The 18,400-nt window shown below is 36.8% G+C and overlaps 1 protein-coding gene across 7 annotated transcripts in view; it reads right to left on the minus strand.

Moving 5' to 3' along the window:
• The window catches only part of IFT80 (intraflagellar transport 80), a 123,592-nt gene that overhangs the window by 74,621 nt on the left and 30,571 nt on the right, over window positions 1-18,400 (minus strand). For all 7 annotated transcript variants that reach the window (XM_077880148.1, XM_077880150.1, XM_077880152.1 and 4 more), the window contains one exon: window positions 10,842-10,951. In XM_077880148.1, coding sequence (XP_077736274.1) covers window positions 10,842-10,951 — 110 coding nt within the window. The remainder of the gene's footprint in view (window positions 1-10,841; window positions 10,952-18,400) is intronic.

The following is an 18,400-nucleotide window of genomic DNA, read 5'->3' on the forward strand; positions in this document are numbered from 1 at the left end:
TATAACTGAAAAAGAATTAATTTTCTTTGAAGACCATAGGTATGTTTTAATGTCTAAGCCAATTAACTTCACATCAAAGAGTAAACCATGTTAAAGGCTCTCTATAGACAATTCCCAACCTACTGTTCCTTTTTTTTTTTATTTCAAGATTTTACTTAAATTCAAATTAGTTAACACATAGTGTAGTATTAATTTCAGGAGTAGAATGTGGTGATTCATCACTTGCATATAACCCAGCACTCATTACATCAAGTGCCCTCCTTAATGCCCATCACCCAGTGACCCCATCCCCCCAACCACCTCCCCTCCAGAAACCCTCAGTTTTATTCCCTATAGTTAAGAGTCTCTTATGGTTTGCCTCCTTCTCTGTTTTTATCTTATTTTTCTTTCCCTTCCTCTATGTTCACCTATTTTGTTTCTTAGATTCCTCATATGAATGATATCATATGGTATTTGTCTTTCTCTGACTTATTCACTTAGCATAATACCCTTTAGTTCCATCCACGTCATTGCAAATGGCAATATTTCACTCTTTTTAATGGTAGTATTCCATTGTATATATTATACATATATATCACATTATATATTTATAATATATATCACATTATATATATATATATATACACACACCACATTTTCTTTACCCTTTCATCAGTTGATGGGCATTTGGGCTATTCCCATATTTTGGCTATTGTGGACATTGCTGCTATAAACATTGGGGTGCATATGCCCCTTTGAATCACTCTTTTTGTATCCTTTGAATAAATACTTAGTAGTGCAATTGCTGGATCATAGAGCAGTTCTATTTTTAACTTTTTGAGGAACCACTTTACTGTTTTCTAGAGTAGCTGCATCAGCTTGCATTCCCACCAACAAGTTATTTCCTGAGTTGTTCAATTTAGCCACTTTGATTGGTGTGAGGTAGTATCTCATTCTGGTTTTGATTTGTATTTCTCTGATGATGAGTGATGTTGAGAATCTTTTCATGTGTCTGTTAGCATTTCTAGGTTTGTTTTGGCGAAATGTCTGTTCATGTCTTTTATTTCTTTTTTTTTTCCTTTTCTTTTTTTTTAATAATAAATTTATTTTTATTGGTGTTCAATTTGCCAACATACAGAATAACACCCAGTGCTCATCCCATCAAGTGCCCCCCTCAGTGCCTGTCACCCATTCACCCCTACCCCCCGCCCTCCTCCCCTTCCACCACCCCTAGTTCGTTTCCCAGAGTTAGGAGTCTTTATGTTCTGTCTCCCTTTCTGATATTTCCTACCCATTTCTTCTTCCTTCCCTTCTATTCCCTTTCACTATTATTTATATTCCCCAAATGAATGAGAACATAAAATGTTTCACCTTCTCCGATTGACTTATTTCACTCAGCATAATACCCTCCAGTTCCATCCACGTTGAAGCAAATGATGGGTATTTGTCATTTCTAATGGCTGAGTAATATTCCATTGTATACATAAACCACATCTTCTTTATCCATTCATCTTTCGACGGACACCGAGGCTCCTTCTACAGTTTGGCTACTGTGGACATTGCTGCTAGAAACATCGGAGTGAAGGTATCCCAGCGTTTCATTGCATCTGTATCTTTGGGGTAAATCCTCAACAGTGCAATTGCTGGGTCGTAGGGCAGGTCTATTTTTAACTCTTTGAGGAACCTCCACACATTTTTCCAGAGTGGCTGCAGCAGTTCACATTCCCACCAACAGTGCAAGAGGGTTCCCTTTTCTCTGCATCCTCTCCAACATTTGTGGTTTCCTGCCTTGTTAATTTTCCCCATTCTCACTGATGTGAGGTGGTATCTCATTGGGGTTTTGATTTGTATTTCCCTGATGGCAAGTTGATGCAGAGCATTTTCTCATATGCATGTTGGCCATGTCTATGTCTTCCTCTGTGAGATTTCTGTTCATGTCTTTTGCCCATTTCATCATTGGATTGTTTGTCTCTTTGCTGTTGAGTTTAATAAGTTCTTTATAGATCTTGGAAACTAGCCCTTTACCTGATACGTCATTTGCAAATACCTTCTCCCATTCTGTAGGTTGTCTTGTAGTTTTGTTGACTGTATCCTTTGCTGTGCAAAAGCTTCTTATCTTGATGAAGTCCCAATCGTTCATTTTTGCTTTTGTTTCTTTTGCCTTCGTGGATGTATCTTGCAAGAAGTTACTGTGGCTGAGTTCAAAAAGGGTGTTGCCTGTGTTCTCCTCTAGGATTTTGATGGAATGTTGTCTCACATTTAGATCTTTCATCCATTTTGAGTTTATCTTTGTGTATGGTGAAAGAGAGTGGTCTAGTTTCATTCTTCTGCATGTGAATGTCCAATTTTCCCAGCACCATTTATTGAAGAGACTGTCTTTCTTCCAGTGGATAGTCTTTCCTCCTTTATCGAATATTAGTTGACCATAAAGTTCAGGGTCCAGTTCTGGATTCTCTATTCTGTTCCATTGATCTATGTGTCTGTTTTTGTGCCAGTACCACATTGCCTTGATGACCACAGCTTTGTAGTACAACCTGAAATCTGTCATTGTGATGCCCCCAGATATGGTTTTCTTTTTTAAAATTCCCCTGGCTATTCGGGGTCTTTTCTGATTCCACACAAATCTTAAAATAATTTGTTCTAACTCTCTGAAGAAAGTCCATGGTATTTTGATAGGGATTGCATTAAATGTGTATATTGCCCTGGGTAACATTGACATTTTCACAATATTAATTCTGCCAATCCATGAGCATGGAATATTTTTCCATCTCTTTGTGTCTTCCTCAATTTCTTTCAGAAGTGTTCTATAGTTTTTAGGGTATAGATCCTTTACCTCTTTGGTTAGGTTTATTCCTAGGTATCTTAAGCTTTTGGGTACAATTGTAAATGGGATTGACTCCTTAATTTCTCTTTCTTCAGTCTCATTGTTAGTGTATAGAAATGCCACTGATTTCTGGGCATTGGTTTTGTATCCTGCCACGCTACCAAATTGCTGTAGGAGTTCTAGCAATCTTGGGGTGTAGGCTTTTGGGTTTTCTATGTAGAGTATCATGTCATCGGCGAAGAGGGAGAGTTTGACTTCTTCTTTGCCAATTTGAATGCCTTTAATGTCTTTTTGTTGTCTGATTGCTGAGGCTAGGACTTCCAGTACTATGTTGAATAGCAGTGGTGAGAGTGGACATCCCTGTCTTATTCCTGATCTTAGGGGAAAGGCTCCCAGTGCTTCCTCATTGAGAATGATATTTGCTGTGGGCTTTTCGTAGATGGCTTTTAAGATGTTGAGGAATGTTCCCTCTATCCCTACACTCTGAAGAGTTTTGATCAGGAATGGATGCTGTATTTTGTCAAATGCTTTCTCTGCATCTAATGAGAGGATCATATGTTTCTTGATTTTTCTCTTGCTGATATGATGAATCACACTGATTGTTTTACGAGTGTTGAACCAGCCTTGTGTCCCAGGAATAAATCCTACTTGGTCATGGTGAATAATTTTCTTAATGTACTGTTGGATCCTATTGGCTAGTATCTTGTTGAGAATTTTTGCATCCATGTTCATCAGAGATATTGGTCTATAATTCTCCTTTTTGGTGGGGTCTTTGTCTGGTTTTGGAATTAAGGTGATGCTGGCCTCACAGAACGAATTTGGAAGTACTCCATTTCTTTCTATCTTTCCGAACAGCTTTAGTAGAATAGGTATGGTTTCTTCTTTAAACGTTTGATAGAATTCCCCTGGGAAGCCATCTGGCCCTGGACTTTTGTGTCTTGGGAGGTTTTTGATGACTGCTTCAATTTCCTCCCTGGTTATTGGCCTGTTCAGGTTTTCTATTTCTTCCTGTTCCAGTTTTGGTAGTTTGTGGCTTTCCAGAAATACATCCGTTTCTTCTAGATTGCCTAATTTATTGGCATACAGCTGTTCATAACATGTTTTTAAAATCGTTTGTTTGTATTTCCTTGGTGTTGGTAGTGATCTCTCCTTTCTCATTCATGATTTTATTAATTTGAGTCTTCTCTCTCTTCTTTTTAATAAGGCTGGCTAATGGTTTATCTATCTCATTAATTCTTTCAAAGAACCAACTCCTGGTTTTGTTGATCTGTTCCACAGTTCTTCTGGTCTCGATTTCGTTGAGTTCTGCTCGAATCTTTATTAACTCTCTTCTTCTGCTGGGTGTAGGATCTATTTGCTGTTTTTTCTCTAGCTCCTTAGGTGTAAGGTTAGCTTTTGTATTTGAGTTCTTTCCAGTTTTTGAATGGATGCTTGTGTTGCGATCTATTTCCCCCTCAGGACTGCTTTTACTGCATCCCAAAGATTTTGAACGGTTGTATCTTCATTCTCATTAGTTTCTATGAATCTTTTTAATTCTTCCTTAATTTCCTGGTTGACCCTTTCATCTTTTAGCAGGATGGTCCTCAACCTCAACGTGTTTTAAGTCCTTCCAAACTTCTTGTTGTGATTTAGTTCTAATTTCAAGGCATTATGGTCTGAGAATATGCAGGGGACGATCCCAATCTTTTGGTATCGGTTCAGACCTGATTTGTGACCCAGCATGTGGTCTATTCTGGAGAAAGTTCCATGTGCACTTGAGAAGAATGTGTATTCAGTTGAGTTTGGATGTAAAGTTCTGTAGGTATCTGTGAAATCCATCTGGTCCAGTGTATCATTTAAAGCTCCCGTTTCTTTGGAGATGTTGTGTTTAGAAGACCTATCAAGTGTAGAAAGCGCTAGATTGAAGTCACCAAGTATAAGTGTATTATTATCTAAGTATGTCTTAACTTTGGTTATTAATTGATTGATATATTTGGCAGCTCTCACATTCGGGGCATATATATTGAGGATTGTTAAGTCCTCTTGTTGGATAGATCCTTTAAGTATGATATAGTGTCCCTCTTCATCTCTCACTACAGTCTTCAGGGTAAATTTTAATTTATCTGATATAAGGATGGCTACCCCTGCTTTCTTTTGAGGACCATTTGAATGGTAAATGGTTCTCCAACCTTTTATTCTCAGGCTGTAGGTGTCCTTCTGTCTAAAATGAGTCTCTTGTAGACAGCAAATAGATGGGTCCTGCTTTTTTATCCAGTCTGAAACCCCGCGCCTTTTGATGGGGTCATTAAGCCTGTTCACGTTCAGAGTTACTATTGAAAGATAGGAGTTTAGTGTCATCATGATACCTATTCAGTCCTTGTTTTTGTGGATTGTTCCACTGGACTTCTTCTTAAAGGGGAATTTTAAGAGTCCCCCTTAAAATTTCTTGCAGAGCTGGTTTGGAGGTCACATATTCTTTCAGTTCCTGCCTGTCTTGGAAGCTCTTTATCTCTCCTTCCATTTTGAATGAGAGCCTTGCTGGATAAAGTAGTCTTGGTTGCATGTTCTTCTCATTTAGGACCCTGAATATATCCTGCCAGCCCTTTCTGGCCTGCCAGGTCTCTGTGGAGAGGTCTGCTGTTACCCTAATACCCCTCCCCATAAAAGCCAGGGATTTCTTGTCTCTTGCTGCTTTAAGGATCTTCTCTTTACCTTTGGAATTTGCAAGCTTCACTATTAAATGTCGAGGTGTTGAACGGTTTTTATTGATTTTAGGGGGGGGATCTCTCTATTTCCTGGATCTGAATGCCTGTTTCCCTTTCCAGATTAGGAAAGTTTTCAGCTATGATTTATTCAAATACATATTCTGGACCTCTGTTCCTTTCGGCGCCCTCGGGAACCCCAATTAAACGTAGGTTTTTCTTCCTCAGGCTGTCATTTATTTCCCTTAATCTATCCTCATGGTCTTTTGTCTCTTTTGTCCTCAGTTTCCCTCTTTGCCATCAACTGGTCTTCTATGTCACTCTCGTTCTTCCACCTCGTTAACCCTCGTTGTTAGGACTTCTAGTTTGGATTGCATCTCATTCAACTGATTTTTAATTTCTGCCTGATTAGAACTAAATTCTGCAGTCATGAAGTGTCTTGAGTCCTTTATGCTTTTTTCTAGAGCCACCAGTAGCTTTATAATAGTGCTTCTGAATTGGCTTTCTGACATTGAATTGTAATCCAGATTTTGTAACTCTGTGGAGAGAGGACTGTTTCTGATTCTTTCTTTTGAGGTAAGGTTTTCCTTCTAGTCATTTTGCTCAGTGCAGAGTGGCCAAAAACAAGTTGTATTGGGAAAAGGAGAAGAAGAGAGGAGAGAAAGAAGGAAAGAAAAGAGAAAAAGAAAAAAGAAAAAAGGAAGAAAAAAAGAAAAAAGAAGAGAAAGAGAGAAAAAAAGGGTGGGGGAAGCAAACAGAAATCAAAAAGCAAAACAAAACAAAACAAAAACACGGGGGAGTATCTTCTGATTCTGTATACTCTGAGTCCCTTGACTTCCCCTGGAACTTGTCCGTCTAGCTGGTCTTCTGGGGGAGGGGCCTGTTGTGCTGATTTTCAGGTGTTAGCACTTGGGGGAGCTGCTCTACCCCCTGCCTGGTGCAGGGCTCAGTGGGGGTTGTTCACCCCGTGAGGCCCCAGGAGGAACAACCGCAGTGGCGGGGCCAGCTCTGGAGCCCTGGAGTCAGCTCCGGCAGGAACTCCGGAGCTCTCCGTCTGCAGAGCCTGGAGGCTCGGGGGTGGGGCCGCTGATCTGCTCAGCTCGGGGCAGGAGCGTCCTCGCTGTCCTGGGCCCTCCCGGCCTCTGCCTGTCCGGGGGGAGGCCGGATTCTGGGCTGTGTCCCGGCGCCCGGTGCTCCGGAGCCTGCGCTGTTGGATTTGCCCTCCCGCCCCACAGCCCCCTCCGTGGAGCCGCCGCCCGAGCCCCTCCGAGCTGCTCCGGGTCCCGCCATGGGTGCTGCAGCCCTTAGGGAGCTCGGCGCACTCTCCCGGGGCGCAGGTGTCTGTTAGTGTCCCAGGGAGCCTGAGGGCATCCCCGCCCTCCTAGGGTCCTGCTCCAACTCCCTGTGAGCGCCTTTCTCCGGGACGGTGATTTCCTATCCTGGGGACACTCGCCCGGGCCTCAGCCCGGCTCCTCGCGGGGCCCCTCCCCCTTGGAGGCCTTTTGTTTATTTCTGCCCCCCCTCCCCCGTCTTCCTACCTTGATAGAAGCCTGAACTCTTCTCACTGTAGCATTCCAGCTGTTCTCTCTTTAAATCTCAGGCCGAATTCGTAGATTTTCAGGATGATTTGAAGGTTATCTAGGTAATTTGGTGGAGACAGGTGATTTGGGGACCCTACTCTTCCGCCGTCTTGCCGCTCCCCTCTTCTATTTCTTGACTGGATTTTTTTTGGGGGGAGGGGGGTTGAGTTTGATAAGTTTATAGATTTTGGATACTAGCCTTTTATCTGATATGTCATTTGCAAATATCTTCTTCCATTTTGTTGGTTGCCTTTTAGTTTTGTTGTTTCCTTTGCTGTGCAGAAGCTAAAATTATCTTGATCGAGTCCCAACAGTTCATTTTTACTTTTGTTTCCCTTGCCTTTAGAGACATGTCCAGTAAGAAGTGGTGGTGGCCAAAGTCAAAGAGGTTGCTGCCTGTGTTTTCCTCTAGGATTTTGATGGATTTCTGTCTCACATTTCGGTCTTTCATCCATTTTTAACTTATTTCTGTGTATGGTATAAGAAAGTGGTACAGTTTAATTCTTCTGCATGTGGCTGTCCAGTTTACCATTTGTTGAAGAGACTGTCTTTTTTCCATTGGATATTATTTCCTGCTTTGTTGAAGATTAGTTGACCATAGAGTTGAGGGTTCATTTCTGGGTTCTCTATTCTGTTTCACTGATCTATGTGTCTGTTTTTGTGCCAGTACAATACTGTCTTAATTATTAGTTTTGTAATACATCTTGAAGTCCAGGATTGTGATGTCTCCAACTTTGGTTTTCTTTTTCAACATTACTTTGGCTATTTAGGATCTTTCTTGGTTCCCTACAAATTTTAGAATTGTTTGTTCTAGTTCTGTGAAAAATGTTGGTATTATTTTGATAGGGGTTACACTGAATGTGTAGATTGCTTCAGGTAGTACAGACATTTTAACAATATTTGTTGTTCTTCCAATCCATGAGCATGGAATGTTTGTCTATTTCTTTGCATCTTCCTCAATTTCTTTCACAAGTGTTCTATAGTTTTCAGAGTACAGATCTTTTACCTCTTTGGTTAGATTTATTCCTAGATATCTTATGGTTTTTAGAGCAATTATAAAAGGGATCAATTCCTTGATTTCTCTTTCTGCTGCTTCATTATTGGTGTATAGAAATGCAACAGATGTCTATGCACTGATTTTATATCCTGCGACTTTGCTGAATTCCTGTATCAGTTCTAGCAATTTTTTGCTGGAGTGTTTCAGGTTTTTTACATAGGGTATCATGTCATCTGCGAAGAATAAAAGTTTGACTTATTTCTTGCCTATTTGGATGCCTTTTATTTCTTTTTGTTGTCTGATTGCTGATGCTACGACTTCTGGCACTATGTTGAACAACAGCCCAACCTTTCGCTCTTAATGTACACAGAGTAAAATATTAAATTAGGGTCAAAAAAGTTCTAAGAATAAGCGATAATTCATAGCTTGTTTTACTCAAAATATATAAAAATATATACTCTCAAAAACAAATTTTGATAATATACTTTAAAAAGCATTCACACAATTTACCACCAAATTAATATGATATTTTGAAATAATCTTCAAGGACAAAAATAACAATACATAGACACAGATATGTATACACACACACACACAGAGATTCTCAAGAGTCTCATTTCAAAGCTACAAAAATAAATTTTTGCTTATTCAAAAGTTAGGGACAAAATACAATTTAAACTTTCCTTATACTATGATTTAGGATTATTTATATACTACTTATATTTATATATTATACATAAGCCATAGAAAGTTATCAATTATTTCTCAATGAACCAAACATTTTGTAAAATTCCTTTGAACAACAAGCTCCTTGAGGGCCGGAACCATGTTCTGTTTCATTTTGTTATCTCTCACGTGGCATAGTATCTGGTATATAGTATGTATATACTACATTTTCACTGAATGAATAAATAAACAAAAGTCTCCTTACTATAAAACCAAGTTCTAGGTCTCTAGAAGAGTCCCTAGAGCTTTTGAGGGAAATCAGGTATATACTTTTGAACAGTATTTTACAAGCAAGAATACAGTTTGTATTTTTTGTGGACAATCTAAATCTGAATATGTGTTTATGCCCAGGAAAACTGCTACAGCTTTAGTTTACCAAAAAGAAACAAAAAAGAAAATTTGCATTAAGTTACTAATTATACTTTACCTCCTCTTCCACTCTAGTTGAATTTTAGCAATGGGTATTTTTTTTTTCCTTTCTTTTTTTTTAATGGGTACTTTTCTTTCACTCCACTCTGTGCTAGCCCAAAGGTTCTACCTAAACCACTAAACTATAATTTACTAATGGTAATATATGGTATCTTTCTGAGTTTCATTATATAAGCCTAAGTTTAGGTATCTCAATAAATCACATAACTATAAACTGAAAGATTCATCTTTCCTGGTTCTGCAGATTTTTGGAGTTTAGAGGTATGGAAGGATTTTGACTACAGGCAAGCAGGACTAGTTCTCTTTTAGTTTCTTCCATTTGCCCAAATTCTTTACCTTAGCTGCCTAAGAGCAAGTAAGGACTTGTATCTTCTATTTCTTGTTTGTCCCACAGTTCTTAGCAGTGTTCTGCATGCAGTAAAAATGTAAATGCATATTGACTTTATGAAATATATATAACATAATCTACACAGAAATTATAAATATGGAACCTCAATGTCATTTCTATCTCCTTATACCCCAAAATCTCTACCTAATCAACTGTTAAATCTGATACTTCTTCTTAAAATACTTTTATACCCTTTGTAGCTGTTTAATCTCCAGCACCAAATCCCTTACTTAGGACTCAGTCATTCTACATCTTTTTTCTGGTCTCTTTGGCTCTAATTTATTAAGGACTGATTAAAAGGTTGAGATGACATGAAGTTGTTATCTATAGTAACAACTCTGTATTGAATGCTTACTGTATACACTCAATATGCTTTTTGTACAGACTGTCATACGCACTTTGCAATTTAACTCATTTAATCCTCACAACAATCCTATAAATAGGAATTAGCATCACAACTAAGAGATGAGAAAGCTGAGAATCAAAGATACTTTTTAAATTGCCTAAAGTTACGTTCAGGTAAATAAGTGAACTTTTGAAACCAAGTGACTAACTCTGAAGCCTGTATTTTTATTATCCACACTACTGTGTCATTATCAAAATATGAAGAAAATGATTCTGCCTTTTAACACTGAAATCAAACATCAAAAATCCTGAATACAGGCTTAAAAATTTTCCATTAATTTGTCATACTCTGACCTGTCTTAATTGTCATCATTGTTTTGCTTCTATATAGTTAGTTAAATTATATACACCTAATTTGTTCTAAACATTACACTGACAACCCCTCCACTCTAAAAATTCTAAAAGAATGCTAAGGTCTTAGAGAAAACTTAAGTGTATTGAAGAGGAGGAGGATGCTAGTTATAGTGATAAAAAACAGTCTAAACAAGCTTTTAAAGTTTTATGATTTTGTCCTGTTTTGTCTCAAATCTATACATGTGAGGCTGACTCCGCTAAATTCAAAGATGCCTATCATGCCAAATCATGTGACAATTTAGTAACTCAAAACACATTTATGATTTACTGGTATAATGTAAGTTGAAATAAGGAGGAAGTGAACCTTGTTAGAAACATAACCAGATATCCCCTATTCTGTAATAAAAGCCAATAAAAACACACACTTAAAAGCCTCAGACAAAAAGACCACCCAGAAGAAAGGGACTCTTAAGAAAGTGACCTCTCACTTAGCAGTCCAGCTGATCCTGATAACAGTTTACAAATGCCTGAAAAGTACCTGTAAAACTTTAGCATTTGGTTGAAGAGGTTTAATGATCAACTGCTTGCCTGCTGTGTAAAGAACCTTTTCTGAATCAGGGCCCCATGCTACTGAATATACTGGTGTTCCTGTAAAAAGGAAAAGAAAAAAAAACCAATAGATTTTCATTATTATGCCTTATAATAAGAGATTTAAAAGGATAAAAAAAGGATCAAAAAAGCAATGTAGGGTGTCACTTTGTTTCCTTCATATTCAATGGCCCTTTCAAATTGGACCATATCCTGACACTGAAACACAGACTGAGTTAATATTGACCAATGAAAATCTACTGTAAGCAACTGAAAAACTATTTTTAACTAATTTTAATCTTGCTGAGAAAATATGATAGGTGTTTTTAGGAATTCATTCAGTGTGCTATTGAAATATAATACATAAAATAAATACATTTCATTATTTTAGGGTATAAAGAAGTATCAGAAAAGTCATGAGTTATCATTTCCCACCAACAGCCATCTATGCTTAAACGGACTCAATGCATAAGATGACTTAAATTTTCCATACAAAAATATATATGGTATATTCACCTTATTGATTAATTCCCATTACTGAGGTTACTACAAGAAATAGACCTACACTCATCTGCTGCTTTAAGCAGTTCTCTAATGGACACAAATACCCTACCCCAAAATGATCTATCCTTCCTACCTATGAATTTATAAATGGCAAATTAAATATTAGATTAGGGAAAGTTTTGCTATAGTGTGGCTTTGGCCTGAAAGCTAAGCTAAGAAGGTTTCAGATACCATATAACCAGGATGAAGCTGACTTACACTTTCAGGGGAAAAGTACATATTTGATTCACGTGCCATTCTATAAACTACTTTAAATTTCCTAGGATAGGAATTTAGAGAAGGTATTCTTTAACTCCACGCCTTTCTATATTATCTAATATCTTCTGGAAGACTGTACTTTACTTGAGCCTACTTTTTAAAAAATGATTATTATAGCTACCGAAAGCATTAAACAATCTGTACGCCACTGTCTGACCCAGTTATTATCCATTAGGAAGCTGAATCAAGGTCATACAATTAATCTATGAAATATTAATCCATTTATATTTCTAAAGCCAAGTTTTCAAAAATTGTCTTGAGCTCCTAAGTCAAACTATTGTAGCAGTCGACTTTCGTGAATGAATAAGACATTCTTAGTAAAATGAAATCTGAATCTGAGGATTTATGGGCAATCAATAGATTTAATTGTTAATTTAAGTGGGAAACCCAACCTATGCTAATCAACAGGGAGTAAATTTCAGTAAGATAAAGGCTTGTGTTCAAGTGGTACCCTACTTCTTTCATTCCATTTTCTTCCCAATCAGAATGCAATTCAACTGTGAGCAAGTCTCAGTGATTTAAGTGATTCAGAAAGTCTAGTTCAGACCTAGTCCAAAAAATCCTGAAGCATGCCTTTCATGATTTAGTTTAAATATTATATTGGGTCTAAATATGCTATACAGTCGATGACATCTAGGATTTTTCTGTATCAGAGGAACCCACAGATGCCCTACCTCACTCAGAAGGCACTTCTTTGGTACTTGGTAAGTACATTCTCTTGGAATATTCTCTGGAAGTAGCCAGAAGCTGACCTGGATTTCACAAGTAAATCACAACAGAATTCAACTCTAATAAACTCCTCAGAAAATGTAAATCAAAATTTCAGATATATCAAATGTGGCTCCTCTGGAGTACTGGAAGGGAATATGGGTAGAAAACTTATTTGATAGGGTAGAAAGCTTATATTATAGGTACCTTATTTCCATTACTTCAGTTGTAATTATTGTACAAAAAAAGTAAATTAATATATTTTAATTAAAGACTATCAAACCATCATGAATACTAAAATTATACTTTCTGGGGTTTACACTAACCTATGACAAACAACTACCCCCAAGGAAATAATTCAGTAAATACAACTCCCATTGAGTTATACAGGATGTGACTCTAGCCCTTTAGTTGTGGTAAAAGGCACAGCTGGGGTATAGGATGAGGAGCTAGGGACGCTTTTGTCCTCTTTAACATAGAATTTGTGGCCTCATTAAGTCAGCTGTGTCACCATTTCCTTGCTTATAAATCTTATAAATCTTCAAAATACTTTTCTTCCCTGTTGGGACTTGGAAGTTTATTCATTTCCTGTTTATAAAATATTTTTAAACAATACCAATGTCAAAAAAAAGTATAAGAACTTATAGTATAAAACAAAATAAGCTTATAGAGGAAAAGTTAAGCAATTCCTTTGCTATATAACATGTGGCTTCTAATCACATTGGTTCAATCAAAGAACAAATATAGGGTTATGAGAGATAAGATAATAGCTAAGTCTCATTAGTTTAATCTTCCTGTTAATATTCAAAATGGATATAACATCAAGAACTAGAAGTCTTGGGCAGCCCCGGTGGCGCAGCGGTTTAGCGCCGCCTGCAGCCCAGGGCATGATCCTGGGGACCCTGGATCGAGTCCCACATCAGGCTCTCTGCGTGGAGCCTGCTTCTCCCTCTGCCTGTGTCTCTGCTACTCTCTCTCTCTCTGCATCTCTATGAATGAATAAATAAATAAAATCTTAAAAAAAAAAAGAAAGAAATTCCCCTTATCTTAAAAAAAAAAGAACTAGAAGTCTTCATTATATTCATCTCCTATATTTACAATAAAATGTTAAGTCTGAAACTACTGTATGTATGAATGTTTTCTTTTCCAAAAGGAGATACATTATACAACTTCCAATTTCTGATGAAGATCATTATTGAAAGTGAAAAGTTAGCTTCATAAAGAAAATAATCATTTCTTTTATGATGAAATCCATCCCACTTCCATTTCAAACAAATCTGTAATACTTTAAAAAAATTTTAAATATGCTTATTAAAGCACTGAATTACTCTCAATGCTACACTTCACCTTACAAAGTCAATATGAAAATAACTATAGCCTTCAGGTTAAATAAGTTTTCAATAAAAAGTTTAGCAAATAATGTAATGTTATTAATTCCAACATTAACCCCCCAAAATGGACAAAAAACAAAAGTAGTTTCATAATAATTAAATAATTTCTTGCTTTTTATATTGGGAATTTTTATTTATGTTCCATTTCAGTTAAGACACTCAAAAAGATCTTGTTTTTCTGACTTTGTACACTAAGATCATGTGACCTTTTTGACATTTTTTAAGAAACCACATGCACCTGGGGTTGTGTTAAATGTCAGACCCTTATCTCTCTGTAAAACAAATTATCTAAATTCTTTCAACCTGTTGAAGGCATTTTAAACCACAGAAGAGGAGACAAAAATGTATTTCGATTGTTTTAAGGAAGTACATGGCCAAATATACCATGTTTTTCACACTTATACTAAAAAGTAGCCCCTAAAAATGTTTTTGCATGTTTTTAAGAATGCTTTTGAAACAAACTCTTCACTATAACAATGCAGTATTAGCTATCTTTGCCTTGAATCCAATATAAGTCTACACTGGGTGAATATAAGTAAAGTAGTTAGAGCAAGCAGAGTTTGATACTATATAAGCACTATCTATTACCTACTACTACTAGAAATTACTTTGTAATGCAATAAGCAAGCAGTTATTTATTGTGTTGTTCATCATGATAGCAGGAACTCTTTTTTTTTTTTTTGGTTGCCAAATCATCAAGAATGAAATAATCAAGAATTATTTCATTCTACTTGTAGTGATATACTAACACTAAGTAATCAAGTGAGATTTATTCCACAAAAAAAGCAACATTTTCATTGTATATGTCACTGGGTCAGTACAGAGTAAAAACTTAAATGAATGCATTTGTATTTTTAGTTTCTATACGCAGCCATGTCTCCCTTGGGGATTTCAACTTCCCCTATAGCTTCACCCTTGACCTTTCTATAACTGACTCTCACAACAATATTTTAGCCTTTACCTCTAAGCCCTCATGCAGTATTTCCACTTGCCCCAAAGACTTCTTCAAACTCTGCACATTCAAAACTATCATCACTCTACACATATCCCCTAGTTTATTCTTCTCTCTGAATTATTTATACCTCTTAGAGGATATCCATTCCTCTCAGCCTGTAAGAACTATTCACTTCTTTTCAACTATAATCACTGCCTCTGTTCAAGCCTTAATGCATGCTAACACAGAACATTCCAGTAACCTCCTTACTGGTCACCCCATTTTTTTCATTTTTGTTATTATTTTTAATTTTTTTGAGTTTAGTTGACACACAATGTTACATTAGTTTCAGGTGTACAACATAGTGATTCAACTTCTCTAGGTATTATGCTATGTTCACCACAAATGTAGCTGCCATCTGTCATCATACAATGCTATTACAATATCATTGACTATATTCCCTATACTGTGCCTTGTTCCTGTGACTGACTCATTCCATAACTGGTATCTTCCACTCCCCTTCTCCCATTTTACCATATCCCTACCCACTTCCCTCTACCATCAGTTTGTTATAAGGTCAGATTCTACTTTTTGTTTATTCGTTTGGTTTTTAGATTCCACATATGAATGAAATCATATGGTATTTGTCTCTCTCTGACTTACTTCACTTAGCATGATACCCTCTAGACCCATCCATGTTGTCTCAAGTGACATGATCTCATCCTTTCTATGGCTGCATGATATTCTATTGTACATATATACCACATTTTCTTTATCCATTCATCTATTGATGGACACTTAGGTTGCATCTATATCATGACTATTGTAAATAAGGCTGCAATAAACATAGGAGTGCATATGTCTTTCTGAATTAGTGTTTTCGTTTTGTTTGGGTAAATATCCAATAGTAGAATTACTGGATCATACGGCATTTCTGTTTTTAAGAACCTCTATACTGTTTTCCACAGTGGCTATACTAACTTACATTCCTACCAACAGCACATGAGGATTCCTTGTTCTCCACATCCTCACCCACACTTGTTTTTTATCTTTTTTATTTTAGCCATTCTGATAGGTGTAAGGTGAAATCCCACTGTGATTTTGAATTGCATTTCCCTGATGGTGAGTGATGTTGAGATCTTTTGATGTGTCTGTTGCTGGCCACCCCATTTAATATCTATTTCCTCTAATTTATCCTACATATTACTGCTAAGTTTATGTTTCTAAGATATCTTTTTATCTCTTATTCTCCTGCTTATTTTTTAAAATTTGGTATGCTTATAGAATAAAATCAAAACCGCTTCATTTAGCATCAAACACCATCAATGTCTTGGTGTCTCTGGTAATACTATCCCTCATACAGTCTACCCTCTAGCCCAAGGGTCTGCTCCCATTCACCTGACTTTCATGCCTTATGCTGTTCTGCCTCTATACCTCTGATCATCTAACTTCCTCCACAGCTCCACTCCATTGCCAACAATGCCACTTCCTTCCATGATTTCTTTATCCTTCAAAGCCAAATCAAAAGATATTCTAGGGGCACCTGGGTGGCTCAGTCAGTTGAGCGTCCGATTCTTGGTTTCAGCTCAGATCATGATCTCAGGATTGTGAGATCAAGCCCCACATCGGACTCTGTGCTGAACATGGAGTTTGTTTAAGATTCTCTCTCCTTTTCCCTCTGGCCCTCCCCTCTCTCCCTCTCAGAGGAGAAAAAAAAAAAGATATCCCGATATTTGCCAAGAAACCTTTCTGATACTTTCTCTCCCCTCAAAGCAATAATCGCTGCTTTCCTGTCCTTTCACAGCACCTTAGAGTAACAAAAACATCCTGCCTATGTTACAGTTATTTATATTTCCAGTTTACCTCCTTTACTAAATTAAATTCATTATAGATAGGTTCCATTTTTCTCATTCCATTCTTCCTTTTGAATACAGTGAGGGGGAAATGTCCTCAAAGGTTTATAGGATAACTCTATTCCAATTCTAGCCTATAATTAACATACACAATATAACACAATTTAGCCCATAATTAAAATACACAATGCTACACAATTATATATATATATATATATATATATATATATATATATCTCACACAATTATAATTACCTCTGGTGCATATGTTATTTTTATAAGGGAAAATAACTCCTCATAGGTACCAGTAAGAATTTTTTTTAAACTAAGTCAAATTTTTAAAAAAACACAACTTGAGATTAATGCTTTCTCTGTATTAGGGGAGAAAGTGATGACCATGACTTTTTCTATCTATATATCTGGCTCCAATCATTAAGAAATGAATTCGGAGGGTGCTTGGGTGGCTAAATCAGTTAAGTGTCCAACTCTTGGTTCAGGTCAGGTCATGATCTCTTGGGTCATGAGATAGAGCCCTATGATGTACTCCATGCTCAGTGGGGAGTCTGCCTGAAGATTCTCTCCCTCTGCCCCTCCTTCTACTCATATGAATGTGTTCTCTCTCTCTAAAGTAAATGAATAAATCTCTAAAAACAAACAAATAAACAAATAAATAAAATGCATATTTCTAAAAAAATGAATTCAGGAATTTTCTATTCATCAAAAAATATAATTAACACAAACATGTAGTAAAAATTACAAGAATACTTTCAACATTGTTCACTGAATTCTAAGTTTTACAATAACTGAAGCTTATATTATTTTATTTTTTTGCCAAAATTTAAAATTTTCCCCTAAAAGGAGGCAGGAGTCCCCTAACCCACCTACTTTGGCCTCCTTACTTGAGTCTTTAGCATCCAGCTCTCAGTAGTTCATAATCAGCCCTTAAAAGTTGTAGTCTCTAATAAATCAAATAAAACTTATAAATAACCACAGATTTTTTTCCTTCCGTGTTAAGATCATTATAACTTAATTTTTCCAATGATTTTACCCAGAGATAAAACAGGAAAAGTCCATGCCTTATTAGGAAAGTGTGAGTGGCACCCACAATCAAAAACCCCAAAATCAGATGCATAGTTCTATAGTAAGTCTGTAATTCTTTTTTTTAAAGCTTTTATTTATTTATTCATGAGAGACACAGAGGGAGACACAGAGGCAGAGACATAGGCAGAGGGAGAAGCAGGCTCCATGCAGGAAGCCCGATGTGGGACTTGATCCCAGGACTCTGTGATCACATCCTGAGCCAAAGGCAGATGCTCAACCTCTAAGCCACCCAGGCGTCCTGTAAATCTGTAATTCTGAGTCTAAAAAAAGATATCTGATTATCTTGAAATACCAATAGGCTAACTAAAATAAGAAAATCTATATAATTTAACTTTGCTCATGAATCTCATAATTAATATAAGCCATGAATGAGGAGAATAAGTAAGATTCAAATGAGATAAAAATGATCAGCCCTGGGCAGACCGGTGGCTCAGCGGTTTAGCGCTGCCTTCAGCCCAGGGCCTGATTTTTGTTTAAATAAAATCTTTAAAAAAAAAAAGATCAGCCCTTTCAAAGCCATTTGATGCTAAGAAAATTACAGCAATGTAGCATGCCAATGGAAAATATCATTACATGATATGATGAAGACATAATAAAATTACCTATATCATATGACCTAATCAGTATTTTAGCTTTTTTTTTTTTTTAATTTTTATTTATTTATGATAGTCACAGAGAGAGAAAGAGAGAGGCAGAGACA

The sequence above is a fragment of the Canis aureus genome, chromosome 31 (assembly GCF_053574225.1).
Source record: "Canis aureus isolate CA01 chromosome 31, VMU_Caureus_v.1.0, whole genome shotgun sequence".
Classification (NCBI taxonomy): domain Eukaryota; kingdom Metazoa; phylum Chordata; class Mammalia; order Carnivora; family Canidae; genus Canis; species Canis aureus.